Here is a 14,263-nt window from a genome sequence, read left to right on the forward strand (position 1 = left end):
ACACAGGTGAATATATGGCACTGTAGACAGGTACACTGTATAATATAGAGGTGTGCAGTGTAATATAAAGGTGAGTATACAGCACTGTAAACAGGTACACTGTATAATATAGAGGTGTGCAGTGTAATATAAAGGTGAGTATACAGCACTGTAGACAGGTACACTGTATAATATAGAGGTGTGCAGTGTAATATAAAGGTGAGTATACAGCACTGTAAACAGGTATACAGAATATTATAGTACTGCACAGGACAATACACAGGTGAGTATACAGCACTGTAGACAGGTACACTGTATAATATAGAGGTGTGAAGTGTAATATAAAGGTGAGTATACAGCACTGTAAACAGGTACGCAGAATAATATAGTACTGCACAGTGTAATACATAGGTGAATATATGGCACTGTAGACATTTACACTGTACAATATAGAGGCGAATGTTACAGAAACATTACGCACATCGGTTCCTACAGCATTGAACCAGGTGGTACTTTTGTGCTCTTCCGTTCCATTCATTCTAAGCTCTGCGTTCTACAAGAGGATGCACGCTGTATCTAGGAGTGCATATTTCAGTTCATTAGAAGGACTCAGGAATGATTGGAATGCAGTTATGCACAATCAGGGTGCTCTGGCAGTAACAAGCACATGGCATCGGCATACACACTACGGGGCAGTCTCTTCATAATGTCACTCACAAATGGGTGCATCGCTATACTACTGAAAGGCTGTTCAGGAGGCAGGTGCACGCTGTCATATACAGGTGTACACACATGCCTCTACTGTATTCTACTGAGAGGCTATGCAGGAGGCAGGTGCACTGTGTCATATACAGGTGTACATACATATGCCTCTTGTGTATTCTACTAAGAGGCTGTGCAGGAGGCAGGTGCACGCTGTCATATAAAGATGTACACACATATGCCTATAGTGTATTCTACTGAAAAGGCTGTGCAGGAGGCAGGTGCACGGTGTCATATACAGATGTACACACATATGCCTCCACTGTATTCTACTGAGAGGCTGTGCAGGAGGCAGGTGCATGGTGTCAAATACAGGTGTACATTCATATGCCTCTAGTGTACTCTACTAAGAGGCTGTGCAGGAGGCAGGTGCACAGTGTCATATACAGATGTACACAAATATGCCTCTACTGTATTCTACTGAGAGGCTGTGCAGGAGGCAGGTGCATGGTGTCATATACAGGTGTACACACATATGCCTCTAAATGTATTCCGCCAATATGTGGTGCAATATAGAGCTACTCTACTTTATACAGTCCATACTATGGAGCATGAGCCAGCCTCTATTTAATACTCATGGGGTTAATATACAAGTAGGTGTGTATATGTGTGTGTATGCATGTATACGATGTCTGTGACATACAAATGTATGGTGTGCTATAGAACATTATACCCTATATGTGCTGTATGACAGAACAAAACAGAACAATACAATAATATACAGGTATGTATCTTAAGAGGTATATAGGTGAACAGTGTAATATAGAGATTCATATTTGACCTAGGCTGGTTGGTGCCTCTATATAGCCAGTCTCTGTAACCTCCATAGTGTAATGACAGGTGCATCATATAATATTAAGATATGTACTGAAATATTGCAGAACAGTGAGATATCTGTATTTTCTATAAGCCGCCTGATGCCATTCTCTACCCCCTACATATCCTTCCTGGTGTAATATACAGGCAGGTGTATAAAGAGGTATGTAACCGTGCACAACACAATACACAGGTACGATATACTGTTCCCTTAGATGCTCTGGATGATAACACCCTCTAGGGGTTCAGCTATACTATAGCCCTCAGGGGGGCAATATACAGGTATGTATATGTGGAGGTATACAGTGTAACAGGCAGGTGTCTAGGGAGATATATACTATGATGTGATATAACACTGAGATTTCTGTACTTTGTATATGCTGGCTGGTGAGATCCTCTGTATATCCTGTGCATAGAGTAGTATATAGGTAGGAGTATATAGAAGTATATATGGTATACTGTATAACAGATGGGTGTGCAGTATAATATAGTATGTATTGGTAGGGGGTATGGTCCAGAAATGTATATACCTAAGCAGGTTGATGGCTCTGTATCCTATACAATAATCTCCCTGTGTCGCTGCGTCAAACTGTCCCTGTGTCCGTTTTTTGCTACTGCGCACATGCGCAGTAACGGACAGCTGGACGGGACCAGGGAGCGAGGTGGGCGGTTGGGACCAGGGAGCGAGGTGGGCGGCAAAGGAAAAAAAAAACCCTACAGCCCGTTTTTGAAACGGGCTTAGGTCTACTAGTATGCTATAAATGCTGTAATATACAGGTCTGTACAGATGGAGGTATACATGGTGTAATATAAAGGTATGTATATGTAAGGAGATATACATGCTTAGGTACACAGGTATGTACAGGTGGAGGTGTGCATAGTGTAACACACAGGTATGTACAGATGTAGATAGATAGATAGATAGATAGATAGATAGATAGATAGATAGATAGATAGATAGATAGATAGATAGATATTAGAAGGTATCCATGCTTGGGTATACAGGTAAGTATGGATAGTGTTACACACAGGTAGGAGTATACAGAAGTAGTGTATATGTATTATAGAGGGTCCCTACCCTGGATGTGCTGGTTGATGACACTATCCACTGGCTCTGTATATTGTATACATGGTGTAATATACAGGTAGGTACAGATGGTGTAATATACAGGCAGGTACAGATGGTGTAATATACAGGTATGTAGATGGTATATAGCACACAGGTAGGAGTATACAGAAGTGGTATATATGCATTATAAAGGGTCCCTACCCTGGATGTGCTGGTTGATGACACTCTCCAGGCTCTGTATATTCTCTACATGGTGTAATATACAGGTAGGTACAGATAGTGTAATATACAGGTATGTAGATGGTATATAGCACACAGGTAGGAGTATACAGAAGTGGTATATATGCATTATAAAGGGTCCCTACCCTGGATGTGCTGGTTGATGACACTCTCCAGGCTCTGTATATTCTATACATGGTGTAATATACAGGTAGGTACAGATGGTGTAATATACAGGTATGTATAGATGGTATATAGCACACAGGTAGGAGTATACAGAAGTGGTGTATATGCATTATAGAGGGTCCCTACCCTGGATGTGCTGGTTGATGACACTGCCCAGGCTCTGTATATTCTATACATGGTGTAATATACAGGTAGGTACAGATGGTGTAATATACAGGTATGTATAGATGGTATATAGCACACAGGTAGGAGTATACAGAAGTGGTGTATATGCATTATAGAGGGTCCCTACCCTGGATGTGCTGGTTGATGACACTGTCCAGGCTCTGTATATTCTCTACATGGTGTAATATACAGGTAGGTACAGATAGTGTAATATACAGGTATGTATAGATGGTATATAGCACACAGGTAGGAGTATACAGAAGTGGTGTATATGCATTATAGAGGGTCCCTACCCTGGATGTGCTGGTTGATGACACTCTCCAGGCTCTGTATATTCTCTACATGGTGTAATATACAGGTAGGTACAGATGGTGTAATATACAGGTATGTATAGATAGTATATTGCACACAGGTAGGAGTATACAGAAGTGGTGTATATGCATTATAGAGGGTCCCTACCCTGGATGTGCTGGTTGATGACACTGTCCAGGCTCTGTATATTCTATACATGGTGTAATATACAGGTAGGTACAGATGGTGTAATATACAGGTATGTATAGATGGTATATAGCACACAGGTAGGATTATACAGAAGTGGTGTATATGCATTATAGAGGGTCCCTACCCTGGATATGCTGGTTGATGACACTCTCCAGGCTCTGTATATTCTATACATGGTGTAATATACAGGTAGGTACAGATAGTGTAATATACAGGTATGTATAGATGGTATATAGCACACAGGTAGGAGTATACAGAAGTGGTGTATATGCATTATAGAGGGTCCCTACCCTGGATGTGCTGGTTGATGACACTATCCACTGGCTCTGTATATTCTATACATGGTGTAATATACAGGTAGGTACAGATAGTGTAATATACAGGTATGTATAGATGGTACATAGCACACAGGTAGGAGTATACAGAAGTGGTGTATATGCATTATAGAGGGTCCCTACCCTGGATGTGCTGGTTGATGACACTGTCCAGGCTCTGTATATTCTCTACATGGTGTAATAAACAGGTAGGTACAGATGGTGTAATATACAGGTAGATATAGATGGTATATATAGCACACAGGTAGGAGTATACAGAAGTGGTGTATATGCATTATAGAGGGTCCCTACCCTGGATGTGCTGGTTGATGACACTCTCCAGGCTCTGTATATTCTATACATGGTGTAATATACAGGTAGGTACAGATGGTGTAATATAAAGGTATGTATAGATGGTATATAGCACACAGGTAGGAGTATACAGAAGTGGTGTATATGCATTATAGAGGGTCCCTACCCTGGATGTGCTGGTTGATGACACTCTCCAGGCGGTCCAGCCTCTCTATAATCCTCATGGTGTCCCCCCTGTCCTCGGGCTCCAGCTTGGTGGAGTCGGGGGGCTGCACCCGCACATACAGCCCAGCCATGTAGTTGGTGACCCAGCCCACATAGAGCAGGCACAGAACGTTGCTCATGCCGCTCAGGATCACACACGTGGAGACGAGCGGCTTGGTTTTCCTGGTACACCCCATCCTCAGCTGCCTCCATAGAGCCGAGCACAGCCGGGCCACCCTGCACCGCTTCCCCCGCCGCCACTTCCCATCGCACTGAGCAGCTACCCGCTCCCCATCCCCGCCCCGCCGGCCAATCGCCGCGCCCCGGCACCCCTCCCCGGCCAATGGCTAACGGCGAGGGGCGGGGCTACGGCGCGAGACTCAACCTGCTCCTCGCCGAGCGCACATTCCAGCGCAGGCAGAGCGGAGTCCCCGGAGCTGGAGCGCTGCAACTATTCCACGTTCTGCGCTGACAGTGATACTTTACATTCTATCTACACAAATTAGCGCAAACACTCTGCACTCCACATTCTACACAAACACACTGTACATTCTAAACTGACACCAGCGCTGACAATTCTAAACTGACACCAGCACTGACAATTCTAAACTGACATCAGCACTGACAATTCTAAACTGACACCAACCCTGGCAGTTCTAAACTGACACCAGCCCTGGCAATTCTAAACTGACATCAGCACTGACAATTCTAAACTCTACATTCTGACACCAACACTACATTCTAAACTGACACCAGCCCTGACAATTCTAAACTGACACCAGCACTGACAATTCTAAACTGACACACCAGCCCTGACAATTCTAAACTGACATCAGCCCTGACAATTCTAAACTGACACCAGCACTGACAATTCTAAACTGACATCAGCACTGACAATTCTAAACTCTACATTCTGACACCAACACTACATTCTAAACTGACATCAGCACTGACAATTCTAAACTCTACATTCTGACACCAACACTACATTCTAAACTGACACCAGCCCTGGCCATTCTAAACTGACATCAGCACTGTACATTCTAAACTGACATCAGCACTGACAATTCTAAACTGCCACCAACACTACATTCTAAACTGACGCCAGCACTGTACATTCTAAACTGACACCAGCCCTGGCAATTCTAAACTGACATCAGCACTGACATTTCTAAACTCTACATTCTGACACCAACACTCTACATTCTAAACTGACACCAGCCCTGGCAATTCTAAACTGACACCAGCCCTGACAATTCTAAACTGACATCAGCACTGACAATTCTAAACTGACATCAGCACTGACAATTCTAAACTCTACATTCTGACACCAACACTACATTCTAAACTGACATCAGCACTGACAATTCTAAACTGACATCAGCACTGACAATTCTAAACTGACACCAGCACTGACAATTCTAAACTGACATCAGCACTGACAATTCTAAACTGACACCAGCCCTGACAATTCTAAACTGACATCAGCACTGACAATTCTAAACTGACACCAACACTACATTCTAAACTGACGCCAGCACTGTACATTCTAAACTGACACCAACACTACATTCTAAACTGACGCCAGCACTGTACATTCTAAACTGACACCAGCCCTGACAATTCTAAACTGACATCAGCACTGACAATTCTAAACTGACACCAGCACTGACAATTCTAAACTGACACCAACCCTCACAATTCTAAAGTGACATCAGCACTAACAATTCTAAACTCTACTACATTCTGACACCAACACTCTACATTCTAATCTGACACCAGCCCTGGCAATTCTAAACTGACATCAGCACTGACAATTCTAAACTGACACCAACACTACATTCTAAACTGACTCCAGCACTGTACATTCTAATCTGACACCAGCCTTGGCAATTCTAAACTGACATCAGCACTGACAATTCTAAACTGAAATCAGCACTGACAATTCTAAACTGAAATCAGCACTGACAATTCTAAACTGACACCAACAGTACACTCTAAACTGACGCCAGCCCTGGCAATTCTAAACTGACTCCAACACTGACAATTCTAAACTGACATCAACACTCCATATTCTAAACTGACACCAGCACTATACATTCTAAACTGAAACCAACACTGACAATTCTAAACTGACACCAGCCCTGACAATTCTAAACTCTACATTCTGACACCAACACTCTACGTTCTAAATCAGTGTTGCCAACCGTCCGTGAAAGTACGAACGGTCCGCCTTTTTAATCCCCAAAAGGCACTGTCCGTACTTGGGGAAAGGTGTCTGTCCACGGGGGGTTGGCAGGCAGGACGTGAACTGACTGCGGTGTTTAATAGACGCCACGCCAGTTCACCGGCAGCAGAGCAGGGCTACGTGAAGATGGCTGCCGAAGCCCTGCACTGGAGACTATTTTTGTCTCCAGTACAGGGCTTCGGGCACCATCTTCCCATAGCCCTGCTCCGCCTGTGAGTGAGGCTGAGAGCGGGAATTTTGCAGCTGCTGGCTGCGAAGTGTCAGACCGGGGGAGCTGCACTGGAGGAAAGCCGGGACTCGGGAGAGGAGGCGTCGGCGGGTGAGTAAATGTTTTATTTTCTTTTACAGGTGCTGCCCATGCCCGCCCCACACATGTATTGGTGGCAGGTGCCCATGCCCGCCCCACACATGTATTGGTGACATGTGCCCATGCCCGCCCCACACATGTATTGGTGACAGGTGCCCATGCCCGCCCCACACATGTATTGGTGACAGGTGCCCATGCCCGCCCCACACATGTATTGGTGACAGGTGCCCATGCCCGCCCCACACATGTATTGGTGGCAGGTGCCCATGCCCAGGGCCGGCCTTAGGTTTCACAGCACCCTGAGCGAAACCTGATTTTTGTGCCCCCCTTCATCCTCTTCACGCATGCGCGCACCCTCACGCACTAACACACACACAGGCCCATATGCAATTCACCTTTTCTACTGAGGTATCTTCTAGGACAGTGGTTACGAACCTTTTTGACGTCGTGACACATCACGCCAAATGTTCAGATCTCTGTGATACGTCACGTATGTATAATAGGAAAAATACTATTAATAACCACGAATGGATGGAAAGAGTGCATTATCCTGAATATATTTAAAAATGAAGGCTAGAACCTTTCAGGAATATTAATAAAAACAATCAGTGAGACAGTTAGCCCCCCCCCCCCATTTAGAATGATAGCACAGCACCAACAATTTGCACCACGCGTTATAGCCGCAGTGCACCCCCCCCCCCCCCCACCAAAAAAAAATGCCCTTCCCCCCCGATCTCATGTGTAGGTGCCCTCAATATAGGTTGCCAAGCATAGGTACTCCCAGTATAGGAAGTCAGTTGAAGGTCTCCATCGCCCCCATAGATAGCCAGGTGTAGGTGCCTCCAGTATAGGTAGTCATGTGTTGGTGCCCTCAGTAAAGGTAGCCAGCTATAGGTGCCCCCAGTATAGGAAATCAGGTGTAGGTGCCCTCAGTATAGGTATCCAGCCAGCTATTAGGCGCCCCCTTGGAAGCCGGCGCCCTGAGCGACCGCTCTGGTCGCACAGGTCAAAGGCCGGCTATGCCCATGCCCGCCCCACACATGTATTGGTGACAGGTGCCCATGCCCGCCCCACACATGTATTGGTGACATGTGCCCATGCCCGCTGCACACATGTATTGGTAACATGTGCCCATGCCCGCCCCACACATGTATTGGTGACAGGTGCCCATGCCAGCCCCACACATGTATTGGTAACATGTGCCCATGCCCGCCCCACACATGTATTGGTGAAGGATGCCCATGCCCGCCCCACACATGTATTGGTGACAGGTGCCCATGCCCCTCCCACACATGTATTGGTGGCAGGTGCCCATGCCTGCCCCACACATGTATTGGTGGCAGGTGCCCATGCCCCTCCCACACATGTATTGGTGACAGGTGCCCATGCCCCTCCCACACATGTATTGGTGACAGGTGCCCATGCCCGCCTCACACATGTATTAGTGGCAGGTGCCCATGCCCGCCCCACACATGTATTGGTGGCAGGTGCCCATGCCCGCCTCACACATGTATTAGTGGCAGGTGCCCATGCCCGCACCACACATGTATTGGTGGCAGGTGCCCATGCCCGCCTCACACATGTATTAGTGGCAGGTGCCCATGCCCGCCCCACACATGTATTGGTGGCAGGTGCCCATGTCCGCCTCACACATGTATTAGTGGCAGGTGCCCATGCCCGCACCACACATGTATTGGTGGCAGGTGCCCATGCCCGCCCCACACACGTATTGGTGGCAGGTGCCCATGCCCGCCCCACACATGTATTGGTGACAGGTGCCCATGCCCGCACCACACATGTATTGGTGGCAGGTGCCCATGCCCGCCTCACACATGTATTAGTGGCAGGTGCCCATGCCCGCCCCACACATGTATTGGTGGCAGGTGCCCATGCCCGCCCCACACATGTATTGGTGGCAGGTGCCCATGCCCGCCTCACACATGTATTAGTGGCAGGTGCCCATGCCCGCCCCACACATGTATTGGTGGCAGGTGCCCATGCCCGCCTCACACATGTATTAGTGGCAGGTGCCCATGCCCGCCTCACACATGTATTGGTGGCAGGTGCCCATGCCCGCCCCACACATGTATTGGTGGCAGGTGCCCATGCCCGCCCCACACATGTATTGGTGGCAGGTGCCCATGCCCGCCCCACACATGTATTGGTGGCAGGTGCCCATGCCCGCCCCACACATGTATTGGTGGCAGGTGCCCATGCCCGCATGTGTTATTGGTGACAGGTGCCCATGCCCGCCCCACACATGTATTGGTGGCAGGTGCCCATGCCCGCCTCACACATGTATTAGTGGCAGGTGCCCATGCCCGCCCCACACATGTATTGGTGGCAGGTGCCCATGCCCGCCACACACATGTATTGGTGGCAGGTGCCCATGCCCGCCCCACACATGTATTGATGACAGGTGCCCATGCCCACCCCACACATGTATTGGTGACAGGTGCCCATGCCCGCCCCACACATGTATTGGTGGCAGGTGCCCATGCCCGCCTCACACATGTATTAGTGGCAGGTGCCCATGCTCGCCCCACACATGTATTAGTGGCAGGTGCCCATGCCCGCTCCACACATGTATTGGTGACAGGTGCCTATGCCAGCCCCATACATGTATTGGTGACAGGTGCCCATGCCCGCCCCACACATGTATTGGTGACAGGTGCCCATGCCCGCCCCACACATGTATTGGTAACATGTGCCCATGCCCGCCACACATATGTATTGGTGGCAGGTGCCCATGCCCACCCCACACATGTATTGGTGACACATGCCCATGCCCGCCCCACACATGTATTAGTGGCAGGTGCCCATGCCAGCCCCACACATGTATTGGTGACAGGTGCCCATGCCCGCCCCACACATGTATTAGTAACAGGTGCCCATGCCCACCCCACACATGTATTGGTGACAGGTGCCCATGCCAGCCCCAGACATGTATTGGTAACAGGTGCCCATGCCCGCCCCACACATTTATTAGTGGCAGGTGCCCATGCCCGCCCCACACATGTATTATTGGTGACAGGTGCCCATGCCCGCATGTGTTATTGGTGACAGGTGCCCATGCCCACATGTATCGGTGACAGGTGCCCATGCCAACATGTATTATTGGTGACAGGTGCCCATGCCAACATGTATTATTGGTGACAGTCATGTGCCCATGCCCACATGTATTATCAGTGACAGGTGCCCATGCCCACATGTATTATTGGTGACAGGTGCCCATGCCCACATGTATTATTGGTGACAGGTGCCCATGCCCACATGTGTTATTGGTGACAGGTGCCCATGCCCACATGTATTATTAGTGACATGTGCCCATGCCCACATGTATTATCGGTGACAGGTGCCCATGCCCACATGTGTTTTTGGTGACAGGTGCCCATGCCCACATGTATTGGTGACAGGTGCCCATGCCCACATGTATTATTGGTGACAGGTGCCCATGCCCACATGTATCGGTGACAGGTGCCCATGCCAACATGTATTATTGGTGACAGGTGCCCATGCCCACATGTATAATTGGTGACAGGTGCCCATGCCCACATGTATTATTGGTGACAGGTGCCCATGCCCACATGTGTTATCGGTGACAGGTGCCCATGCCCACATGTGTTTTTGGTGGCAGGTGCCCATGCCCACATGTAATATTGGTGACAGGTGCCCATGCCCACATGTATAATTGGTGACAGGTGCCCATGCCCACATGTATAATTGGTGACAGGTGCCCATGCCCACATGTGTTATTGGTGACAGGTGCCCATGCCCACATGTGTTATCGGTGACAGGTGCCCATGCCCACATGTGTTTTTGGTGACAGGTGCCCATGCCCACATGTAATATTGGTGACAGGTGCCCATGCCCACATGTATTGGTGACTGGTGCCCATGCCCACATGTATTATTGGTGACAGGTGCCCATGCCCACATGTATTATCGGTGACAGGTGCCCATGCCCACATGTGTTATTGGTGACAGGTGCCCATGCCCACATGTATTATCGGTGACAGGTGCCCATGCCCACATGTATTATTGGCGACAGGTGCCCATCCCCACATGTTCTGGTGACAGGTGCCCATGCCCACATGTATTGGTGACAGGTGCCCATGCCCACATGTATTGGTGACAGGTGCCCATGCCCGCATGTATTATTGGTGACAGTCATGTGCCCATGCCCACATGTATTATCAGTGACAGGTGCCCATGGCTACATGTATTATTGGTGACAGGTGCCCATGCCCACATGTATTATTGGTGACAGGTGCCCATGCCCACATGTATTATCGGTGACAGGTGCCCATGCCCACATGTATTATCAGTGACAGGTGCCCATGCCCACATGTATTATCAGTGACAGGTGCCCATGCCCACATGTATTATTGGTGACAGGTGCCCATGCCCACATGTATTATTGGTGACAGGTGCCCATGCCCACACACGTATTTACTGGTGACAGGTGCTACCCATGCTCACACATGTATTTGCTGGTGAAATGTTCTGCAGTGCACACATGTATTACTGGTGAAATGTGCTGCCCATGCCCACATGTATTTACTGGTGAAATGTGCTGCAGTGCCCATGCCCACATGCATTTACTGGTGAAATATGCTGCCTACGTCTTTACTGGTGAAATGTGCTGCCCACGTAGTGTATTTACTGGTGATATGCGGCCACATAGCTTCATCTATGTTTCTCTCTTCTGAAATTCACAAGAAGTTTCTTAAAAAGTCAGCTACTGACTCCGCCCCCTGACCCCGCCCCCTGTCTGTCCAAACCTTGGGGTATCCAGATATTTTGACTATTTTGTCCAGGAAAAATAAGAAATTGGGTTGGCAACCCTGTTCTAAACTGACACCAGCCCTGGCAGTTCTAAACTGACACCAGCCCTGGCAATTCTAAACTGACATCAGCACTGACAATTCTAAACTGACATCAGCACTGACAATTCTAAACTGACACCAGCACTGACAATTCTAAACTGACATCAGCACTGAATATTCTAAACTGACATCAGCACTGACAATTCTAAACTGACACCAACCCTGGCAGTTCTAAACTGACACCAGCCCTGGAAATTCTAAACTGACATCAGCACTGACAATTCTAAACTGACACCAGCCCTGGCAATTCTAAACTGGCATCAGCACTGACAATTCTAAACTGACACAAGCACTGACAATTCTAAACTCTACATTCTGATACCAACACTCTACATTCAAAACTACTACACATTGTAAACTAACACAAACACTCTACAGTCTAAGCTAACACCAACATTCTAAACTAACACAAACACTCTACAGTCTAAGCTAACACCAACATTCTAAACTAACACAAACACTCTACAGTCTAAGCAAACGCCAACATTCTAAACTAACACAAACACTCTACAGTCTAAGCTAACACCAACATTCTAAACTAACACAAACACTCTACAGTCTAAGATAGCACTTACTCCATGTTCTACACTGATGCTATTACTGTACACATTGTAAACTAACACCAACACTCTGCATTCTAAACGCAAACACTCCATATTCAAAACAATTACTGATACATTTTACGTAAACACTAACACTGCCCATTCTATATAAATACTGACACTCCATGATGTATTCTATATGTTCTTACATCAACACTGACACTACTACACATTCTGTACTAACACTGACACTCGGTTCTATACGATGCATAGCTTTGTATTGCACTGAGCAGTGTAATACTTGCTCGCGGTACGATCTATATTAGATGAGATCTGCCACAATAACAGTGCACAGCGGTAAGCAAGAAAACAATCGATATCAGGGAGATAACAATCGTTACTTGATCTTTTACTGCTGAAATAGCGTATGGGCAGCTTAACGTTGATAATCCATATTCTATATAATGCTCCATACCCTCTCTTACACTGATGGATTTGTACATAAGCTGTACACACACACATCTCTGAGACCCCCTCTATCCATTCTGTAACACCGGCACATTCTTTCGCTATATGACAGCTACCCGGTATATCTGTATCCTTCCCGTTACATATCCTAGTGCAGAATCCTGAGACACTCCACATTCTATAGCATTCTCCTCTACATTCCACGTCTGACACAGATCTGTCACTCTACACTGAGGATACATAGTATCACTGGAATATATACTATTACACTGTAAATTCCTACACATCACTGAAACCTCTCCTCTCTGTTCCTGTTGTGTTTAACCCTTTAACAGCCAATTTATTTACAGGCTTGCAAGTGCTCCAGGGCAATTTATTTTAGCACTGTTTTTATTTATTTGTTACATTTCCTTGCTACTAATTAGTGCTGTAATGTTTATTTATGGCCCCCTGCCACTGGGGGCAATGAGGGACAATAACAGAGGACTTCTGCTTTCAGTTTCTATATCTATTAGCAGAGAGAGATCAAAGCATTCCAAGAATTTACAGCACAATGAGTGATGGTGCCAGTTTAGAATGTACAGCGTTGGTGTCAGATTATAATGTAGAGTGTTAGTGTCAGTTTATAATGTAGAATGTTAGTGTCAGTTTAGAATGTAGAGTGTTAGCGTAAGTTTAGAATATAGAGTGTCAGTGTCAGTTTAGAATGTAGAGTGTTAGTGTCAGTTTATAAGGTAGAGCGTTAGTGTCAGTTTAGAATGTAGAGTGTTAGTGTCAGTTTAGAATGTAGAGTGTTAGTGTCAGTTTAGAAAGTAGAGTGTTAGTGTCAGTTTAGAAAGTAGAGTGTTAGAGTCAGTTTAGAATGTAGAGTGTTAGTGTCAGTTTAGAATGTAGAGTGTTAGTGTCAGTTTAGAAAGTAGAGCGTTGTTGTCAGTTTAGAATGTAGAGTGTGATTGTCAGTTTAGAATGTAGAGCGTTAGTGTCAGTTTAGAATGTAGAGCGTTAGTGTCAGTTTAGAATGTAGAGTGTTAGTGTAAGTTTAGAATATAGAGTGTCAGTGTCAGTTTAGAATGTAGAGTGTTAGTGTCAGTTTATAATGTAGAGTGTTAGTGTCAGTTTAGAATATAGAGTGTCAGTGCCAGTTTAGAATGTAGAGTGTTAATGTCAGTTTAGAATATAGAGTGTTAGTGTCAGTTTGGAAAGTAGAGTGTTAGTGCCTATTTAGTGTGGAGTGTTGGTATCAGTTTAGAATGTAGAGTGTTTTTGTTAGTTTATGTAGAATG

The 14,263-nt window shown here is 46.5% G+C and overlaps 1 protein-coding gene across 1 annotated transcript in view; it reads right to left on the reverse strand.

Moving 5' to 3' along the window:
• The window catches only part of GALNT18 (polypeptide N-acetylgalactosaminyltransferase 18), a 485,929-nt gene extending 481,135 nt beyond the window's left edge, over positions 1 to 4,794 (reverse strand). The window contains exon 1 of the mRNA XM_068260107.1: positions 4,490 to 4,794. Within this exon, the coding sequence (XP_068116208.1) occupies positions 4,490 to 4,724 (235 nt within the window). The 5' untranslated portion in view covers positions 4,725 to 4,794. The remainder of the gene's footprint in view (positions 1 to 4,489) is intronic.
• Positions 4,795 to 14,263: the final 9,469 nt, after the last annotated feature.

This window comes from Hyperolius riggenbachi, chromosome 11 (assembly GCF_040937935.1).
Source record: "Hyperolius riggenbachi isolate aHypRig1 chromosome 11, aHypRig1.pri, whole genome shotgun sequence".
NCBI lineage: Eukaryota > Metazoa > Chordata > Amphibia > Anura > Hyperoliidae > Hyperolius > Hyperolius riggenbachi.